The sequence below is a fragment of the Sphaeramia orbicularis genome, chromosome 8 (genome assembly GCF_902148855.1).
Source record: "Sphaeramia orbicularis chromosome 8, fSphaOr1.1, whole genome shotgun sequence".
NCBI lineage: Eukaryota > Metazoa > Chordata > Actinopteri > Kurtiformes > Apogonidae > Sphaeramia > Sphaeramia orbicularis.
In genome coordinates this window covers 14,709,811-14,732,415 of record NC_043964.1, presented here as the reverse complement: position 1 = coordinate 14,732,415, position 22,605 = coordinate 14,709,811, and the positions used below count along the sequence as shown (strand labels likewise).

At 35.9% G+C, this 22,605-nt stretch overlaps 1 protein-coding gene across 1 annotated transcript in view; it reads left to right on the top strand.

The window, feature by feature from the left end:
* The window catches only part of baiap3 (BAI1 associated protein 3), a 132,874-nt gene that overhangs the window by 94,016 nt on the left and 16,253 nt on the right, over positions 1–22,605 (top strand). Inside the window, exons 23-31 of the mRNA XM_030140103.1 lie at positions 3,725–3,865; positions 4,011–4,106; positions 4,574–4,789; positions 7,176–7,244; positions 9,160–9,239; positions 11,735–11,843; positions 12,340–12,411; positions 16,440–16,523; positions 19,217–19,337. Of these exons, the coding sequence (XP_029995963.1) occupies positions 3,725–3,865; positions 4,011–4,106; positions 4,574–4,789; positions 7,176–7,244; positions 9,160–9,239; positions 11,735–11,843; positions 12,340–12,411; positions 16,440–16,523; positions 19,217–19,337 (988 nt within the window). The remainder of the gene's footprint in view (positions 1–3,724; positions 3,866–4,010; positions 4,107–4,573; positions 4,790–7,175; positions 7,245–9,159; positions 9,240–11,734; positions 11,844–12,339; positions 12,412–16,439; positions 16,524–19,216; positions 19,338–22,605) is intronic.

The following is a 22,605-nucleotide window of genomic DNA, read 5'->3' as shown; positions in this document are numbered from 1 at the left end:
CATTGATGGGTCTCCGGAGGATATGCACAAAAAAAATGTTAAAAAATGTGTTTGTTAATTACAGTCTAATAACAATTAGCAACTGATTTACACTACAGCATGTTAGTGCAGATCAGGTTTATCAAGAGCAGCAAAGTTACAGTAATTGTATGAATTGCAGTGTTTTGGATGATGCATAAGAGTCCACTATGTTGGCTGATATGGAACTAAAACAACAAAACTCATGAATAAACAATAGAACAGCCGTAGAATAACTGTCCACTGTAGTGACCACTATGCATGAAAGGGTTAATTCGGAAGAAGATATTATTCCAAATAAACTTTTTTTTAGTTGGTAATGAATATTCCTGTTTACATGAAACCCATATCCCATTAAAAAATAACCTGTTCTAATGTACATACAGTGTTTTATAGTAGAACTTAGAGACAAACATTAACCCATAAAGGCCCAGTGCTACTTTTGTGGCAGTTTTTCCTCTTCATTTTAACCTTTCTTAAGTGATTTATCAATATTTATTATAATATTATGCTCTGGATTTTGAGCTTTTTCTGTGACAATCATGTATTTTCCCGTATTTAATTTACCGATCATGTAGATATTCATAAAAACTCAAAGTAAAGTTGAGGATTTTTATATCAAAAACAGAGAAAACCGAAGTAAAAGTGACTTTTTCAACAAAATCTGTCATTAACTGAACATAAACCAGGTGTGTCCATCCACTGTCATTGATCCAAATCCATGGGTTTTACTGGTGAATCAGTGTTGCAGAAGATGACTGTGTTTCCATGGTAACTACGGAGCCTCTAAACGTCCAAATGCGTCATATCTGATGACCATGAAAAGATGACAAACTACATCAGACACAAATTATTGACACGGATTGATAGAATTAATGCATGCACAGTTTAGATCAGTAGATGTTTTTGGTCGACAGTGGATGTGTGGGTCTTTATGGGTTAATATTTCCAGAGCTGCCTTATTTTTTTTGCCAAGAACTTGTGCTGATGTTAGAGTCGGACCACTGTGTATATAGTCTTCTCCAGGTCATTCCAAAGGGGTTTTACTGGTGAATCAGGGTTGTAGAAGATGATGGTGTTTCCACGGTAACTACAGAGCCTCTGAATGTCCAAATGGGTCATATCTGATGACCATGAAAAGACGACAAACTGCATTTTGCACCAATTATTTACATGTATTGATAGGATTAATGAATCAACAGGTATTAAACAGTTTAGATCAGTAGATGGTTTGTGTCACCAGTGGCTGTTTGGGTCTTGATGGGTTAATTTAGAGAAAACACATTCTGTCATTAACTCATATTTCACATTTTGTACCAGTACTGTGCCTTGAAAACTATAGCGAAATAAGAAACCTGATGCTTTTGCACTACTTTTATGTCTGTGTGTTTTTCTACCCCGCTGCTTGTATGACTCAGGCTTTCTCCAGAGATACCTACAGCTGTTGATATTGCCCTGGTTGTGATAATAGGCTGGGTCTGTCCGTGTAAATACAACTGTTTCCTACGGCTGAAACCTCTGCCTACATGCTGTGTTCATGTACTGTCTGTAAATCTCTCCTCCTTATGAACTGATGCCAGAACTCGGCTGTGGTACAGTCGCGGAAAAAATTATTAGACCATCAAAAGTCAACAAAAACAATGGTTATGCAATCAAGTACTAACTCCTGTGTGTATCATGTGACTAAAACAGACAGAAAAGAAAACATGGAATGCCTAAAAGCACTGTTTTTGTCAGTACAATGCCATAAGTAATGATTTAAGAACTGAAGTGATTTTGGTTATTATCAAGAAAAACATGGAAAATGGATATATATGCTCACATTTTTTTTTTTAAGTCCACTTCTTATACAGATATATGACCACTTAAAATAAGAAATTAACTCTTAAAACAAGATGAATTATCTAACACTTCTACATCTAAGATTTTTTTTTTTTTTTATCTGGGCAAGAACCAAATAATTTGCAGTGCAGATGACACTTTTTTGGGGAAGTCGTTGCATATTTCTGCAAGACAACGCTAAATCACATACTGGATCTATTACAACAGCATGGCTTCATGATACAAAGGTCTGGACCCTGAACTGACCGCTCTGCAGTCCAGACCTTTTACCAGCTGAAAATATTTAGAGCATCATAAAATGAAAAAATGTGACAAATAACACCCGGCTAAGATCTTATATCAGAAAAGCATGCGTCTAAATTACTGTCCAAAAATTCCAGCAGCTGGTTTCCTCATTCCCTGACGTCTATGGGCCATATGGATGCATAGTGGAAAACATGGCCAGATCCCTGTTTTAAAATGACTTGTTTTTTCCTCCAAATGGTACATTTTCTCAGTTTGAATTTTTTTTTCTTTGTTTGTTCTATTATGAATAAAATACAGGTTTGTAAGTTTTCACTGCAAAAAAATGCCATGCTAGATATACACCTAATATTCATAAATCTGGTCAAATTTGCTTATATTGAGCAAAAAAATTCTGCGAATGGGGCAAGAAAAAAATTCTTGGCTACAATTCTTGAAACAAGCAAAAAAAAAAAAAAAAAAAGTCTGTACTTGAACATAACATGAACAAATATGAGCAACCTGAAAATTCTGAAGAAAAATAAGTGCAATTTTATCGATATTACACCTTAGTTTATCATTTATACATGTGCGTCACAACTTACAGATCACAGTGAATCTACAAATACACAAAACATTTAGTAACAGTCAGAATATTGTTAAAATTCCACATACTTCTATTTAGACATTTCAGGTTGTTCGTATTTGTTCAGGTTTTTCACATTTTTTGTAAAAGGCTAGTCTGTAAATGTCATTTTTGTGTAATTTAATTTTTTTTTTTTTACACTAAAACCAAGAGAAAAGTTTGTGGTTTTCATTATTTATAGTTTATTCTGATAGTATTTTACTGGTGTGACCCACTTTAGACTGAATCGATTTGAACATCCTTGATTGTTAATACCTTCAGTGCAGGGCCAGATTAACACTTCATTGTATCCTGGGCAACAATATTCAAGGGCCCCATCATCACAACCCCAGGATCCCTATAATCTGGCAAAATACAGAATAAGTTCCAGGAATATATGTAAATATACCCCATACTTCAATATCTAACTATCATCAAATGCATTTTGATGTACAAATGTGTAAATGCTCGTAGAACTACAAGTGCACCACTATAGCCTCTTGTCAAGGCCACTCACTTGCATATGATGATATGAAAACGAAACACATTAGCATCAGTATAATCTAAAATTGATCCACTACATTAGAAAGAGAGGGAAGTGTCCTCCATTTTCACAAAAAATAAATAAGAAACCATTTCCGAAGTATCAAGTATTTATTTAAGAACACCTTTTGCGGACAGTTTCATTTATAAGCAAAAGATAACAAGATATTTTTGTTATGCCTGAGCTACCCAGGGCCCTTCAGAGGTCGCAGGCCCCTGGGCAATTGCCCAGTTGCCCATATAGTTAATCCGGGCTTGCTTCAGTGTAATTTTTGCATTTCACAAATTCATCCCACGGGCCGGAATGGACCCTTTGGCGGACTGGTTTTGGCCCCCGGGCCGCATGTTTGACACCTGTGTGTTAAATGCTGCCGCTACTTTGCCTTGTTAAAGCTAAATACGGTGTCTGTCTAATAGCTTAAATGTATAAATTGTGTTATTTGTTGCTGTGCTCATGTCTTGTGTTGTAAACAGATTGATCCAGTGCAGGAGGCTAAACACAGCTCCTCAGCTGTGGAGGTGACAACATGCTTCAGCCAGGTACGCGAGATCTGGCTCCAGCTGGCCTGGCCAGACTCTGCGGGGGCCTTCATCTTTATTACCCGTTTGACAGACGTGAGTGCCACTTCTAACATTAACATGCAATCTGAGAAAACCTGCAGAAAAGATTAATAAAAGATTAGATCAGTGTCGAGCCTGAAATCAAAAGGAAATACCGCATTTCAGCACAATGTCAGGACTGTGATTTTATCGCTTACAGAATTTTTGCAGTGAAGCTGTGTGCTATTCAGAGATGATAACACGCAAGATTGAAAGGAACCAGCTGGGTCGAGACCACAAGAGCTTCACAGTGCAGGTAACGCTTGTAGCAAGATAGAACTGGGGGAGGGAACGCTATGACGCTGGAAGTAAATGTCGGCAACTGTTCTCTATGGCAACACAAAGGGCTCAGCAGGAGATCAGCCTCCTGAACAAACACAACACACCATAATACAAACAAGAACTAGAGGTCCACTTGTCAGAGCATATATCTCTGCCATGGTGTGAGAAAATGTGAAGGAGCCACAACATTTTCTGGATCAAGCCCTGAAGTAGGCTAGGCCCCCCATGGAGTGTCAGGAAACCATCCTGCTGATGCAAAAACACACAAATAAACAGCGACAAAAACATAACCTGAGGATGTAAAAAGCAGTTTCCTCTTGTTTTTGTGGAAGATCTACACTCATGCTTCCTCCACTTCTCTGTAGCCCTGCTTCTTTTCCTCCTTTGTTTCTCCACCTCCACCCTGTTTCTCCTCTTCTGCTCCTCCTCGCTTTCTGCCAGCTCTGCATCGCTCTGAACAACATGGAACGCGTTCGCGTTTTTCTCAGTCACCTGCCTCGAGACCTGGACTGGACCGGCGTGGAGCGGGCCATGGAGGAGTCCTGTGGTCTGGAGGGGAAGGAGCAGGTTTACAAGGCCCTCAACGGGCAGCTCTTCAACATGGACCTGGACCTGCAGAGGGAAGCCAAGCGCCTCATCACGGTGCTCACCGACAAGGTGCCCGACAGAGAACATGTGCTCACAAAACACATTTGTATGATATTGTAACAGTTCCTAAGTTTATAGTTTTTGTTTTTGTTTTTTTTTTGTAAACTAATCATCCCCATCCTGATATACTGTACCTAGCATTAGCAGTTAGCATTAGCACATATCACACAGTAGTGAGCTGCCATTTCAGGCACTTGGACTAACAGGCTAACTGGGCAATACCCCAGTCTACTGAACTTTGACAAATTGTTGTTCCACAACCATGAAACAAATGTAATTATAATTATATATAATATATAAATATTTATTATTAAGAATTAGTATAAGTAAGTAATTTGGTTCATGGTTAGTTTTGGTATAACACAGGTGTCAAACATGCGGCCCGGGGGCCAAAACAGACCCACCAAAGGTTCCAATCCGGCCCGTGGGATGAATTTGCAAAGTGCAAGTTAGGGCATCAAGCTCAAAAATATCATCATAACCTATAAAGAATGACAACACCAAATTGTTTTAGTGCAAAAACTAACGTTCAGTTATGAAAATGTTTACATTTACAAACTATCCAAACAAAAAGGATGTGAATAACCTGAAAAAAAACAAAAAACAAAACAGAATTTGTTAAGAAATATAAGTGCAATTTGCAATTTTAACAATTTTCTGTCTGTTACTACATGTTTTGTGAATATATATATATATATATATGATAAAATTCTGTGATATACTCTGAGACAAAAGACGGAGTCTCTGGATTCTGGAATCAGAAGATTTTACTTGCAAGGAGTCAAGTACATACAGTGAGATGCAGCAGTTGACTGACTATCAACAGGAAGTTTAAGATCTTATGAAAGAACACGAGTATTACAATCATTGGACCAAGTGTACAAATATTATGACGTTGATCAAGTTCACCATTGGCTTAGGTATTCAAAACACGGTGATGCATGGGTTCAGTGGCCGTGTTTGTACTCTTCCTCCACCTGCCCCATGGCCTGATCTCAAGGGCAGCAGCCCGCTCTGGTCCCCAACTGGACGGACAACAAGTACGCTCTGGTCCCAAACTAGAACAAAACAAACAGATAGCAAAGAAAAGGTAGACATATCCTGAGTGGATATGTCCGGGCATTCTTGCAAAATGTCATCATAACCCATCCATAACTTGTGCTCTGGACACCTGGTATTTACAGGATATAGTCTAATAGTCTAATTTTTCTAACAGTATAAATGATAAGTCGAGGCATAATATTGATAAAATTGTACTTATATTTCTTAACAAATTCTGTTTTTTTTTTTCAGGTTATTCAAATCCTTTTTGTTTGGATACTTTGTAAATGTAAATATTGGCATAACTGAATGTTATTTTTTTGCACGAAAACAATTTGGAGTTATTGGCTATCATACTATTATTTTACTGGTCCGGCCCACTTCAGATTAAATTGGGCTGAATGTGGCCCCCGGAAGAAAATGAGTTTGACACCCCTGTGGTATAAGATAATTTGGTTTATGATTGGTTTTGTTGGTTGCTTGCTTGCTTGGTCAGTTGGTTGGTTGCTTGGTTGCTTGCTTGCTTGCTTGGTCAGTTGGTTGGTTGCTTGGTCAGTTGATTGGTTGGTCGCTTGGTCGGTTGCTTGCTTGCTTGCTTGGTCAGTTGGTTGGTTGCTTGGTCAGTTGCTTGATTGGTTGCTTGGTCAGTTGGTTGCTTGGTCAGTTGATCAGTTGGTTGGTTTGGCGGACAGGCAGGCAGCAGAGAAGACACAGGTGTCATTAGTGACCTAAAAATTCTAAATGATCATTTTATTCACAGCCTGGCCAGAAATCAGGCCCACACTCTGATATTTTGTTGGACCACCTTTACCTCTGATTGCATCATGCATATTTTAATAAGCTTAAGCAATGCCACAACTTTATTTCTGTTATTTTATGGGCACATGATGTTGCTGAACTTAGACCTGACCAACTGAAATCGACCCCAGATCATAACACTCCCCCCACAGGCTTGTACTGTAGGCACTAGGCATGATGGGTAATCACTTCATCCACCTCTGCTCTCACCCTGATGCACCCATCACTCTAGAACAGGGTCAGTCTGGAGTCATCAGAACACATGACCTTTTTCCACTGAAACACAGTCCAATTTAATGTTCTGTAGTAAACTGATGACAATGGGAGCTCCTCACTGCATCAGTTTGGATTAAAGACCTGGCAGCACACCGATCCAGCTGAACGATCTGACCTGTTTGCTTTATTTAATCCAGATGAGGACTGTTTTTGCCCAGGTTGCTTATATTTGTATTTGAGTAGGTAATGGAAGGTAAGATTTACATGCTAATAAATGTATATACTCCATATGTTAGCAAAACGTCTGCATGCACATGAATGAAGGAGTATGTCTGTACAGATGCTGCCTGAGCTGCGGAGGTACATCCAGCACATCAGCCTCTCTCCAGACTCCATCAACAATGATGAGGTGATGTTCAGGTTGTTTTAGGTGTATCATTGATTTGTGTAAACAGTGTTTTAATATCTGTTGGATTTTTCTTTCTATGAAATCTATATATATGATGTATTACAACACATTATGAACATACTTGCAGTGTTTCATAATGCCGCTATAGCGCTGTTAAGTCATAGTTGTAAGCTTTTGTTACAATTCAGATTTTTCATTTATTATATTATATTATATTATATTGGATCAGACCAGATTAGATTAGATTAGATTATTATGATATATACAGTGTATGATTATGATATACTGAATTACGAAGACCACAGATCACTGTTTTCTGTATGGTTTGTGTTGTCAGTAGCTGTATTATAGATTAGTGGGGAATCGTCCAAATAAGATTATAACTGTCACAGTTTAGTCTGAACCGTGGGTCAACAAACAGTAAACTTGTTTTTAGTGGTTCTCATCCCATCTGGTCACTTTCTGCCACTTTGCTCAAAGGCTCCGAGACCAGCAGAGTGCCTCACTACTCCCTGTAGTGGTAACATACATCTGCTGGTCCATCATTGTGACTATATTAATTTCATATCTCTATAATCCAATATATTATCTCTGCCATAACTTCAGAGCTCTTTGTTCCTAACACTCTAAAATATTTGTAGAAATTAGCTAAAATAATCATTAAAGTAGAAATATAACATACAGCGCTTTTAATCTTATATAAACATAGTGATTTTTTTTTATATATACTTTATTTTATTTGTTTTATCAACAGACAATACAACACAGAAACTAGGGGTCAGTGGTTGAACACAAAATATTTAAATGACAGAAAGTAGGAATTTTACTGATTTTAACACTTCACTGAAAGCATCCAAAGAACACTGTTATTTGTTTATATTAATGTTGGGATGCATGGTAATCATGATTATAGTGGGTTATAAAATTATTCTAAAATAATACAACTATTATTAGTTTAATACACTTTGATAATGGCAAAAATGCAAGCAAATATGATGTGGAAGAAGCCATAAAAGGCCTTATAATGTACAGGGTGACCCAAAAAAACAGGGATTTTTGAAGTGCGTATTGGCAGACGTGAACAAGTGGCAGCACTGCGAGACAGTGACCTTGAGCAAGTAAACACACCCCCATTTTAGGAACCATGGATCAGTGGAATGGGCAACAGTGTGCGTTAGCCATAAAAATGTTTTAGAAAAACGGTGATAGTTTGACAGCTGCGCAGAGGGAGTTCCGACGTTTTTACAACTTAGGACGTCATGGTGCTGTTCCATCAAAACACGCGATAAAATGTTGGATTAATAACTTTGAAGAGACTGGATCTGCCCTAAAGAAGAAACCAACAGGACGACCAAGAAGTGCTCATACTCCACAGAACATTGATGTTGTACGCGAGTCTGTCTTACGGAGCCCACGGCGTTCAATTCGTAAGCAAGCAGCTGTGGTTGAAATGTCCCGGGAGAGTGTTCGCAGAATTCTTACTTTAGATTTGAAATTTCATCCATACAAGCTGCAGATAGTGCAACAACTGAGGGAAAACGATTACCAGCTGCGATTAGAATTCTGTCAACAAATGATAACAAACATAAACAATGACGATGAATTTCTTTGTTTCTTAAATGGCATGTTTTAAGGTTTCAATTGCTATGAATAAAATATTTTTCTTCCATCATTCTTGGTTTTATTGGATTGTTAAAAAGTTCCCGTTTTTTTGTGTCACCCTGTATCACTTTTTCTGAATGTTTATAACTAAATACACCCTATAACATATTATATTTTCATAATTCATTATAGACACTGAAATTGTCACTGTTACACATCAATAAATAATTAGACAGCATTATAGGTGTGTTATATGTGTCCATGTGTTTTAATACATTATACAGAACATGATTTTTTTTTCTTTTATTTCCAGGCTGTGTCCCCCCTCATGAAGTATTTACAAGACACCATGAACATCCTCACCGAAACTCTTGTGAAGGAGAATCTGACAAGGTAATTACACTCCACCTCCACCTTCTCCACCTCTCTACAAGTATGACTTCAATTAATTTTTCTATCAAACTGAAAAGGTCTTCGCTAATTAATATTATTAGAAAACCATAGTTGTTCCACATTCTGTTTGACTGTCACTTGAACAGGTAATGATAGGAAAAGAATAAAAGGAAAATAAAGAAGCCAGGAAGACACAAAATAACAACACAGCAGGATTTATGAAACATGATTTCTGGATATTTAGAGCACAAAAACAATGGAGATAATGCAGTTTTTTACTTTAATCGATAAAGACCCAAACATCCAGCGACCAAAAGCATCTATTGATCTAAAATGTTTTTAATACCTGTTGATCCATTAATTTTATCGATACATGTAAATAATTGGTGTAAAATGCAGTTTATCATAGCTTGTCATCAGATATGACCCATTTGGACATTCAGAGGCTCCGTAGTTACCATGGAAACACCGTCATGTTCTACATCACAGGTGTCAAACATGTGGCCCGGGGGCCAAATCCGGCCCGCCAAAGGTTCCATCCTGGCCCTGCAGAATGAAAGTGCAAAAATGAACCTGAATAGTCAAGGTTGTCAAAAATCATTTTGGTTCAGGTTCCACATACAGACCAATGTGATCTCCAGTAAAAAGAACAACACAACAACCAATAAATAATGACAATGACAAATTTTCTGTGTGAAAAATTATGTGGAAAAAATTGAAGTGAAAAAAATAACACTACACTGTGAAAATATTTACATTTACAAAACTGTTCTGTCACAATAAAATGCAAATAAATACATAAATAAAAACAAAGATGAACAACCCCAAATGTGCAATTTGAACAATATTCTGCCTGTTACTGAATCTTTTGTGCATTTATGGATCCACTGTGATCTGTAGTTGTGTTACTAATAAGAGATGTAATATTGTAGAAATTGTTCAAATTTTAGTTCCAAACTCCAAAATTTTAACAATATTCTGCCTGTTACCAAATGTTTATGGAACACTGTGTGTTATGTACATGTACAAATAATAAGTCGAGGCATAATATTGTTAAAATTGCACTAATTTTTCAAATGAAATTTCTGTTTTTTCAGGTTATTCACATCTTTTTTTGTAAAAATGTAAATATTTTCGTAATTTAATTGGGGTTTTTTTATATCAAAACAAAAAGAAAAACTTGGATTTGTCATTATTTATAGTTTATTAAGTCATTATTTTACTGGTCTGGCCCGCTTGAGATCAAATTGGGCTAAATATGGCCCCAGAACCAAAATGAGTTTCAATCAATCAATCAATCAAAGTTTATTTACATAGCACTTTACGACAACATAGCGAAGCCCAAAGTGCTTTACATCTAAGAGCATGATTAAATTATCAGATAAAAACAGGTTAATCAGATAGCATAAACTTGCATAAAACCACCCCTGTTCTACATCATTTGATTCACCAGTAAAATCCATAGAATTTGATGAATAACAGCGGTCGTAGACACTTGATTTATGTTCAGTTAATGAAATATTTTACAGAAAAAGTCACTTTTCCTTCAGTTATCTCTGTTTTTTGGTATAATAACCCTCAAGTTTAGTCTGAGCTTTTAAGAACATCTAATGTTGTGGAAAAAATTATTAGACCATCAAAAGTCATGAAAAACAATGGTTATACAATCGAGTACTATCTCCTGTGTGTCTCATGTGACTAAAACAGACAGAAAAGAAAACATGGAATGCCTAAAAGCACTGTTTTTGTCAGTATAATGCCATAGCTATTGATGCAAGAACCAAAGTGATTTTTGTTATTATTAATAAAACCATGGAAAATGGATAGATATCAGCTCTGAAATTAAACTCTTATGGGCTATTTTTGTTGTTATCATTATATTTGTCCAAACAGATGTACCTTTAGTTGTACCAGGCATTAAAATGAACAAGAAATTGAAGAAAACAAGGGTGGTCTAATAATTTTTTACGCGACTGTATATGATCAGTACATTAAATATTAGAAAATACCGGCTTTTCACTAGAAAAATGCAAAATACAGAGGATTATTTTATGATAAATGGCAACAAATCCCTTACAAAATGTGAAATATATAGAGAAAAATCATTAGGGAACTGCCATAAAAGTAGCACTGGGTCTTTATGGGTTAAAACAGTGTGTTATCAGCATAAATTCAATGCATAAAATGAGCAGTAAAGACTGTTGTTCCACTCCACCTACATAATGTCTACTGTGCTCTGTGTAAGATTTTTTCCATTTGATAATATCAGGTATCAACTGTGGCAAAACGATGCTGCGCTTGTATATGAGCGTGAGAATTACAGCAATAATAACAGCCCGAAGACGTGTTTTATGTTACAACTGATTATTAGGGAGCGATTATCCTTAAAAACATACAATACATGAGGCTGGGTGAGATACAGGGGTGTAATTGAAGTTGTGGTAAACACAAACGTGTGGGCACCTGTCATTGTTTCTGGTTTCTTGCTTGTGTAGAGTTCTCCAAAGCATGTGGGAGCTGCTGCTGCGAATGATCCTGGACTCAGTCACCGAAAACAGAGGTGTTCAGGTGGAGTTCTACAACCGATTTCAGTACACAGTGGAGGTCAGTTCTGGGTTTTTTAAACTTCCCGTCACTATGTAAAACCCCAGCCTCGCTTTAACAAGAAGAAGAGCCTGTGCACAAAGACATGTCAGGCCATCATCATCTCTGCTGTTACCGTCAGATTTAATGAGCTGTATATTAGCGGTAGCTGACGTGCAGTCATTAGCATACATCAGTTATGTATGAAGTCAATAGGAAGTAGTTCAGTGCCAAAGCGAATTCCCTCATGAATGACAATGTGGGATCTGTCGTGTATTCTAATGCCAGTTTAACCAGCTGGCCGGGGACGTAACAGATTTGCAGGAAAAGTCATGGCATGCTACATGAGCGAGTTTGGCAGTCAGATATTATCGTTGTCTGCCAGAGGTTGCATGCTGTTTGTGTGAGCAACACATTTATCTGTTCTGCTGAGACTTGGAATGAAGTTAGATGAGGAGGAAAAAGTCATGTTCAAGTCTTCATGTGAGCTTTTTCTTTATTTATGTGAATCCCATAGACTCTGCTGCAGTTCTTCCACGCCAAGGGGGAGCTGCTTTCAGTGGAAGATATGAAGAGTGGAGACTACAAGGTAAAGTAACTGCCATGGTTTTGTTTCCGGTCAGTGTTTTTCCTGCAGACTTACTGCAGTTTGTCACTAATGTGTTGGAGTGAGTCCTTTTGCTAGTTTGTTCGTCACGCAACCATTTGCCGTCATAATCTTAAGGCAATGGCTACTTCCACAGTACCGTCTAACGATATATGGGTTTATCTATTGCCACAGAGCCAAGGTCAAGGTCAAGGTTACTTCATTTGTACCTGTAGGTAGATTTGTTTTGCAGTCTAGGTGATTGCTTTGGTATTACAACAGTACATACATTGAACGTGTAAGACAGGTACTTGATCACGCTTTACAGACAGGACAAAAAGACAAAAAGTGCTCAGTGTTCCTCCATTCATCAGTATAACAGCATGGATAAGTTAAAGAATAAAATAAATAAATAAGATCAAATAAATAAAAACAAGATGCAATAAAACACAATAAAAACCAGAAAAGATAAGAACAATCCGGGATAAAAACCAGCATAAGAACATAAAATTTAAAAATTTGAAGTCACAATAATAATAAGAAGAAGAAATTGAGCAAAAAAATGGGATAAATAACTAAAATAAGTTAGTAAAGTGCAATGTCACTATTTCTTATTGAGCTCAGTGACGGCGACAGGAACACAGCTGTTTTTATAACGCTGTGTCCTGCACCTTGGGACTAAGAACCTCCGTCCAGAGGGAAGGAGCTGAAATTCACCTCGTAAAGGATGGGAGTCATCAAATGTTAGCATTTGTACTAGAGCCAATCATGGATACTGTTCCATGAACTCATTATCCTCTTGTTGCCACAGTACTGTGGTGATATATGGCGTATACTTCAGTACTGTGGCAACTGATGGAAGAAACAACAAATTAGTGATAGTATATAGTAGGGGTGTTCAAACTCATTTTAGTTCAGGGGCCACATTTAGCTAAATTTGATCTGAATTGGGTCAAACCAGTGAAATGATACCATAATAATATATAAACAATGTTAACTCCAAACTTTCCTCTGTGTTTTAGAGTAAAAAAAGTAAATTACATTATGAAAATGTTTACATCTGTGTCTACATGTGACCTATTTGCTATCTGATTGCCTTGGTACTTTTCAGGATGTAACAGGTTACTAGTCTAGACATGATATAACGAGGGCGCTGATTGGTTCTGTGGTAATAGACAAACGGATATTTCGCGCCACAGTACTGTGTCAGCAGACACTTTGTAATCTTAACTCATAAAGATGCAGTTCCAATTTTTTTTTTTTCTTTATATTTAACTTTTCTTAATTGATTTACCACAATTTACATTATCTTTTGTATTTTGTGTTTTTTCAGTGAACAAAAGTTATTTTCCTGTATTTAATTCACTAATCATGTGGATGTTCATAAAAGCTCAGACTGAAGTCGAGGGTTGTCATATCAAAAACGGAGAAAATTTAAGAAAAAGTGGCTTTATCAGCAAAATATATCATTAACTGAACATAAAACAAGTACCTCCATTCAGTATCATTGATCCAACTCTCTGGGTTTTACTGGTGAATCAATGTTGTAGAAGATGACGGTGTTTCCACGGTAACTATGGACCCTCTGAACATCCAAATGGGTCATATCTGATGACCATGAAAAGATGACAAACTGTATTTTACACCAATTATTTACATGTATTAATAGGTTTAGTGGCTCAGAAGTTATTAAACCTTTTAGATAAGTAGATGCTTTTGGTCGTCTGTGGCTGTTTTGAATGAATGAATGAACGAATGAAATCTTTATTTTGAACATGTGGACAGTGAAATCAAAACACAAATCAACAAACAAAATATAAGTACTAGTACATAAATGATTGATAAGCAAACTAACTAACTAACTAACTAACTAACTAACTAACTAAATAAATAAATAAATAAATAAATGTAATAGTAAATAATAATAATAATAATAATAATAATAATAATAGTACAACAATAATACAACAATAATAATAATAATAATAATAATAGTAATAGTAAAACAAATTAAATGAAATTATACATGCTTGAAAAGGAGTAGGAAGAAGTAAAAACTTATGTACCCCTACCCCCAATTTGTATTCTTTCTGATCATTATATAGCAATTATTATTTTGTATGAATATAACAACAACAACAACAACAACAACAACAACAACAACAATAATAATAATAATCATTGTAGTAGAACAATATCACACATCCTTTTTCCTATATACAGTAATATGATAATACCCATTTACAACTTATCCTACCAGATATTAATAAAAACTAAAAAGAACAAAAACAAAACAAACAAAAAAACAAACCAGAATAATCAAACATCTCCATGGAAAAACAGTGATAACATACCAATAAAATGTCATTATTCTAAAAAAAAAAAATTTATCCAGGAGTATTGTTGAATTACCATGTGTTCTCCATTTATTACTATTCTTGACATTGTTTTTGAAGCAGGTGCTTTCCATCACTTATGTATAAAGGCCTTTAAACACCTAGGGCCTGATGAGTAAATGAACAGAAGTCACAAGGTTGTAACAGTTGCAACATTTCTTCAATAAATGATTCAATGATTTGCTCCCGGGCTGTTCAACAGAAATAGAAATGGACTGACGATCACCCGGAGTCTCATCTGCAGTTTATGAGTCTGATTCATTGTCCTCTGTTCCTATAACATCCACTATCCAATTATAAGGCTCACAGTCCAAACTCCTCACTGTCCTGATGGTCCATTTTGTCGATGCTGCTCCACATGTTGTCCCTCATTTCATTATCTTTATCATTTTGGTGTTTCATTCTAAACATTTAGATGGAAAAAAACAAGCCCAGGCCCTACAAATGATCACAGTTGCACAAATGGTTGGTTGAAGCCTTTATTCGTCCTGCAAAAACTCAGAATTCTACACTAAACCAGGGGTGTCAAACTCATTTTAGTTCAGGGGCCATATTCAGCTAAATTTGATCTGAAGTGAGCCGGACCAGAAAAATAATAACATAATAACCTATAAGAAAGGACAACTCCAAATTTTTGTATTTGTTTTAGTGCAAAAAAAAAAAACATTAAATTATGAAAATACTTATTTTTATAAATTATCCCAAAAAAAAACAAAACAAAAAAAACAATGAAATTTAAATTAAAAACGTAAGAAAATGTAGTGCAATTTTAACAATATTATTCCTCAACTTATCATTTCTACATGTGCATTGTGGATCAGATCTACAAAGACACTAAACACTGAGGAACAGGCAGAAAAATAGTTAAAATTGTGCTTAATTTTCTTTAGACATTTCAGGTTGTTCATATTTGCTCAGGTTATTCACATTTTATTGCTACAGGATAGTTTGTAAATGTAAATATTTTCATAATTTAATGTTATTTTTTGCACTAAAACAAAGAAAAAACATTGAAGTTGTTAATTCTAGATTTTTTTTTTTGGCCCAATTCAAGATTTTTTTACTTAATTGAAGATTTATGGGTTTTTTTGGCTTGATTGAAGATTTTTTTTTTTTAACTTAATTGAAGACTTTTTTTTGGGCTTAATTCAAGATTTTTTGCTCAATTTGAGAATTTTTTTTGGCTTAATTGAAGATTTTTTCTCACTTAATTGAAGATTTTTTTTTTTTACTTAATTGAAGTTTTGTTTTGTTTTGTTTTTTTTTTGCTTAATTCAAGATTTTTCCCTTAATTCAAGCTAAATTTTTTTGCTTAATTCAGTTCAACACTTGGCAAAAACATCCCAGGGGCTGAACTGGACCCTTTGGCGGGCCACATTTCGCCCCTGAGCCGCGTGTTTGACACCCCTGATCTAACCACTTTAACCCACAGAGAAGAAGAAAAACGGCTGAAATATTGTTTCGCTGCTTGTCTGACCTGAGATTTGTGAATTTTCCACCCTAAAGAATGGCTCCAAACCACTATTAATCATCTGGTTTCTTCCCCTTTCACTCTTAAATCAGCCTTTTACTGTGACTCTGGCCAAATCTTCTACCAACTGTACCTTTTCTCTGCCCATCCTTGTGCTTTTTCAGGTCCTGGATGAGGAGCTCAAGCTGAATAAATGCTCCTCTTTCGAGCTGATTGAACAGTACTATCTGGAGAAGATTTCCCACCAGGTGTGTTTCAGCTGAGGTCGACGGGGGAGTATTGATCGGACAGAACTACAGTCTGTCCACTGGCTTTTGAACCCTGGCTATAAATCTAGCTTTTCCATGGACACCTAGAAAACACAGGGTTGAGGAAATGGAATCTGTACATAAATACATACATATACATATATATATATATATATATATATATATATATATATATATATATATATATATATATATGTATGTATGTATGTATGTATGTATGTATGTGTGTGTGTGTGTGTGTGTGTGTGTATGTGTGTGTGTATATATATGTGTTTGTGTGTATATATATGTGTGTGTATGTATATATGTGTGTGTGTGTGTGTGTGTATATATATGTGTGTGTGTGTGTATATGTGTGTGTGTGTGTGTGTGTATATATATGTGTGTGTATATGTATGTATGTATGTATGTATGTATGTATGTATGTGTGTGTGTGTGTGTGTGTGTATGTGTGTGTGTATATATATGTGTTTGTGTGTATATATATGTGTGTGTATGTATATATGTGTGTGTGTGTGTGTGTGTGTATATATATGTGTGTGTGTGTGTATATGTGTGTGTGTGTGTGTGTGTATATATATGTGTGTGTATGTATATATATATTTATATATATATATATATATATATATGTATATATATATATATATGTATGTGTGTGTGTGTGTGTATATATATATAAATATGTGTGTGTGTATACAGGGTGGGGAAGCAAAATTTACAATATTTTGAGGCAGGGATTGAAAGACAGTGTATGACCAATTAGTTTATTGAAAGTCATGAGAATTTAAATCTTCAAATCATATTTTACTGCATTTCTAACGGTCTTGTTGTCTACCTCAAGTTCAATTGCCATTTTTCTCATGGATTTGGTTGGATCCTTTAGGATTTTGGATTTGAGAGCTTTAATAAAAGCTTTGGTAACATTTTTTGTTGCTTCCTCCAGTTCCAGACTTTCTCGTAATAGTTTTGCTCATAGTCATTCTCTTCTTTCCATTATAAACAGTCTTTATGGACACTCCAACTATTTTTGAAATCTCCTTTGGTGTGACGAGTGCATTCAGCAAATCACACACTCTTTGACGTTTGCTTTCCTGATTACTCATATGGTCAAAAGTTTCTGAAAAGGTATGGATAATAGTGTTAGGTATGATTATGACATCAATATATGTTTGGTTTCAAAACAATTGACGTAGTGCCTGCTGAGAAAAAACAACTAAATGTTCATTGTAAATTTTGCTTCCCCACCCTGTGTGTATAAATATATATATATATATACATATATATATATATATATATATATATATATATATATGTGTGTGTGTGTGTATACATATATATATATATATATATATATATATATATATAAAATCCATACAAATGAATTAATTTAATTTTTTTTTGTTTATACATTAATCATTGCACTTTGTACAATAATTATAATGAACAGAAAAACAAAAAAGGAATAGGCTAGAAGTAAAAGCAGATTTTTTGTCTATCCTTTTCACCTGATACACTGTTTACACCAAATGTGTACAGCATCGAGCATTCTCACCATAACACAAAAATTAGATTATTTTATTGAGCAAAATAATTAAATGACAGTCAATATGGCTTTCAAGGTAGTCGTTCCACAGCTCTAGCATTAATGAACATAATAGAAGAAATCACAAATGCAATAGATAATAAGAAATATACAATAGGAGTATTTATTGATTTAAAGAAAGCATTTGATACGTTAGATCACAACATTTTAATTTCAAAATTATTTTCATATGGTATGAGAGGAGTTGTTTTTGATTGGTTAACAAGTTATTTACACAATAGACAACAGTATGTACAGTTTGCTGGGAAATTATGTAATTGTTTAAAAATTGAATGTGGAGTTCCACAAGGCTCTGTTCTGGGGCCAAAATTATTTATTTTATATAGTAATGACATATGTGATATATCAAAGATAATGCAGTTCGCAGATGTCAAAGAAGTGAACAACTTAAATTCATCATCAAGTCCCTAATAGATATATGTCCCTAACATAAATAATAAATTCATAAATAATAAGCTTTTTTGGAGAGGGATGGTTAAAAATGAGTATGTAGCTAACTGGTGACACAAACTGAGACCATAAGAGTATATCTACAGTCGCGGAAAAAATTATTAGACCATCAAAAGTCATCAGAAACAATGGTTATGCAATCAAGTACTAACTACTATGTGTATCATGTGACTAAAACAGACAAAAGAAAACATGGAATGCCTAAAAGCACTGTTTTTGTTAGTACAGTGCCGTAGATATTGATGTAAGAACTGAAGTGATTTTGGTTATTATCAAGAAAACATGGAAAATGGTTAGATATCAGCTCTGAAATTAAACTACTATGAGCTATTTTTGTTGTTATCATTAATTTTGTCCAAACAAATGTTCCTTTAGTTGTACCAGGCATTAAAATGAACAAGAAATTGAAGAAAACAAGGGTGGTCTAATATTTTTTTCCACGACTGTATTTGTCCGTAACATAAATAATAAAGTCATAAATATTAAGCTTTTTTTGGGAGGGATGGTTAAAAATGAGTACGTAGCTATACTGATGACGCAAACTGCAACCATAATAATGCATCTATATCTATTTGTGTTTAGAATCCTTAGTAATAAATAAGCCTTTTTACTGTTTCAGAAAACACTGAAACACACTCGCTACGGTCGGATCAGTGTGAAGTGCTACTACGACGCTCCAGAGCAGAGACTCACAGTGGAAATCCTGCACGCTGCAGATATCATTGCACTGGATGCAAATGGTAAGTCCAGTTTATTTATAGCATATTTAACAAAATGCGCTCGTGCCTAATGTGCAGCCCCACATCAGACAATTAAACCATTAGAACAAATAAAATCTAATTAAAACACCGTTCTGACACAGGAATACATTAAGGCACCAAAACATGATATAATAATCTACAGGGGTAATCAGTTCATGCTGGACGTAAATTGGATCAAAACCAATAAAGCTGGATAAAAATCTGTTTTATAGACAGGAGTTAAACATTAGAAGTAGAGTTAACCTGGTCTGGAGGATGACTCTTTTATAATACTTCAGGATCTTAAGTGTAACTCCAGTCTAGTTTTATAAACCAGAGCTGGTTTACCGATCCAAGTCAGCTCACTGCAAAAAATGGGTGTGCTGAGCTGCATTATGTCATAAATTCCCATTATGTAATAAAAGTTCAAAATGTAATAAGAATGTCACGTCATCTTGTAATAAAGCTGCATCATGTAATAAACTGATGCATTTTGTAATAAACTACGTCAACACATTTTGACACATTTTTATTTAAAAAAAAAAAAAAAATGTAATAACATGGTTCATTATGTAATAACAATCCAAATTCATATAATTTCAGAGCAATTTAGAAGAAATTAGTCACAGGAGCTACAGGTAATGTAATCAGAACTTTAACCACACAGTTTAAAGATGAAAATAAAAATGTGTCAAGTGCATTTTGTGAGAAATTTCTCAAATTGTAATAACTGATGCGAAAAAATTGACTATATAATGCATTGAGGTAGTTTATTGCAAAATGCGTCAGTTTATTACATAATAATAATAATAATAATAATAATAATAATAATAATAATGGATTGGATTTATATAGGCTTTTCTAGACACCCAAAGCTCTTGTTGGATGGTCAGGAGGGAGGCGGAGGACATGACCAAACCAGCGGGTGCGACGTTGCGTGGCCAGGCTGGATGCTTTGGGCTGGCATGTGCAGGCTCGAAGCACCTCGTTGGAAACCCGCTGGGGCCACCTGATGTTTTGTCCTCCGCCTCCCTCCTGACCATCCAACAAGAGACATCCTTCAATTTGACCCAAAGGCCGCAGGCTGGAAACGACCACGAGGCAAGCCCCGCACCCGATGGCTTGACGTCATTGCGGGCGACCTCCAACAACATGGAGTTACCATGGAGGACGCAGAGCAGCTGGCACAAGACTGCCAGCGATGGAAAACACTGGTTCACCTGGTCGGCTCAACGCACCGGGACGGGACACCCGCCCCATCGCAGGAGTCCTAGTAGTAGTAGCAGACACCCAAAGTGCTTTACATTATTAACCCATTATTCATTCGCTCTCACATTCTTCCTCTGGTGGTGGTAAACTACATCTGTAGCCACAGCTGCCCTGGGGCAGACTGACAGAAGCGTGGCTGCCAATTTGCGCCTACAGCCCCTCCGACCACCACCAAACATTCATACACCAGTGTGGGTGGCACTGGAGGCAGGGAGAGTGAAGTGTCTTGCCCAAGGACACAACGGACTGACTAGGACAGAGTGGGATTCGAACCGCCAACCCTTCGGTTATTAGACGACCCACTCTACCACCTGAGCCACAGCCGCCCCTAATGCGGCTTCATTACAAGATGACGTGACATTCTTATTACATTTTGAACTTTTTTTACATAATGGTAATTTATTACATAACGCGGCTCAACAGGGTGTCTAAAAACAAGATAAAAACACTAAATCTGAGGAAAAAGGTACTTAAGACGTCAAATATCTGTCCATGCAGCAAGATCATGTCACTTTTTCTTGAATAAAGATTGTTAAATCTAAATAAGCATGTCTACGATGTACGAACACTTAACCTTCCTCTTATGTTAGGGTCGGCACCAACCCATTTTAGGATTTAACCCTTTAATGCATAGTGGTCACTACAGTGGGCAGCTATTCTCCAGCTGTTGTCTTGTATATTCATGGGTTTTGTTGTTTTAGTTTCACATCAACCAACACAGTGGACACTTATGCATCATCCCATACACTGTAATTCATATCATTACTTGATAAACCTGGTCTGCAGTAACAAGTTTGTGTAAATCAGTTGCTTGGTATTGTTATTAGATTGTAATTAACAGGTTTTTTCTTTTTTTTTTTTTAAATAAAAGTTGTTTTTTTCGCATATTATCTCCATGGAGTGAGTAATGACTGGTATTACAGTATGTTAAAATGCGAGAAAACATCAGATTAGCCGCATTAAAAATGTTTTTATTTCATAGTTTTCACACAGTATATCAGTAAATACATGTTTCTTTGTGTCCAGCTGAATGGACATTTTTGCAACTCCATGAAAAATAGGTTTATAAGAAAATATTCTTGAGGCATGTTTTTTTCACGCCTAAAGAGGAATAAAACCACTCAGGACAAAAAAATCTTGATTAAGGTTCTCATAATTCATGCATGAAAGGGTTAAATGCATAGAAAAACCACATACAAACCACATACATTTATTGCATCAAGACTTTTCGACTTTGTCAGGAATCTCTATTTCAACAAAATAATACAAAAAAAAAATTTCATTAAATTATGAAATGCTCTGGTTGAAATTATGACCTTTGTGTTGTTAGGGTCGGTTTCAACCCAGTTATAAAAATAAGACTATAAAGCAGTAATCAGAGCCTGGAGGGTTGGGGGGTGGGGGTCTGTAATTGTTGGCTGGGGGTGGGGAGCTTCCATGGCTGTCAAACGAGGGTCCGTTCAGCTCTGGCAGGCTGGACAGGGCATTTCACAGGGGGGCAGAGCTTGTCCCTGGGGAGGCACTGCCCCCCGGCCATGCCCCCAGACCATACTAGGTGAGTGGTTTCCAACCTTTTTTGGCTCGTGACCCCATTTTAACATCAAAAATTTCTGGCGACCCCAGACTTTCAAAACAGAGACTTTTTTTTTTTTTTTTTTTGCTAAAATTAATTTTTTTTTTGATGATGTAATAGTTTGCTATAATATGTTGGAAATAAATGTTAATTTTACACAACATTTAGGTTATATAATGTAAATTTTTAGCAGTAAGTTTTAATTTTTTAAATTTTTCTTATCAATTGCATCAAGACTTTTCAACTTTGTCAGGAATCTGTCTTTCAACAAAATAATACAAAAAAAATCACTAAATTATGAAATGCTCTTGTTGAAATTATGACCTTTGTGTTTTTAGGGTCTGTTTCAACCCAGTTATAAAAATAAGACTATAAAGCAGTAATCAGAGCCTTGGGGGGGGGGGGGGGGGGGTTCCGGGGTCCGCA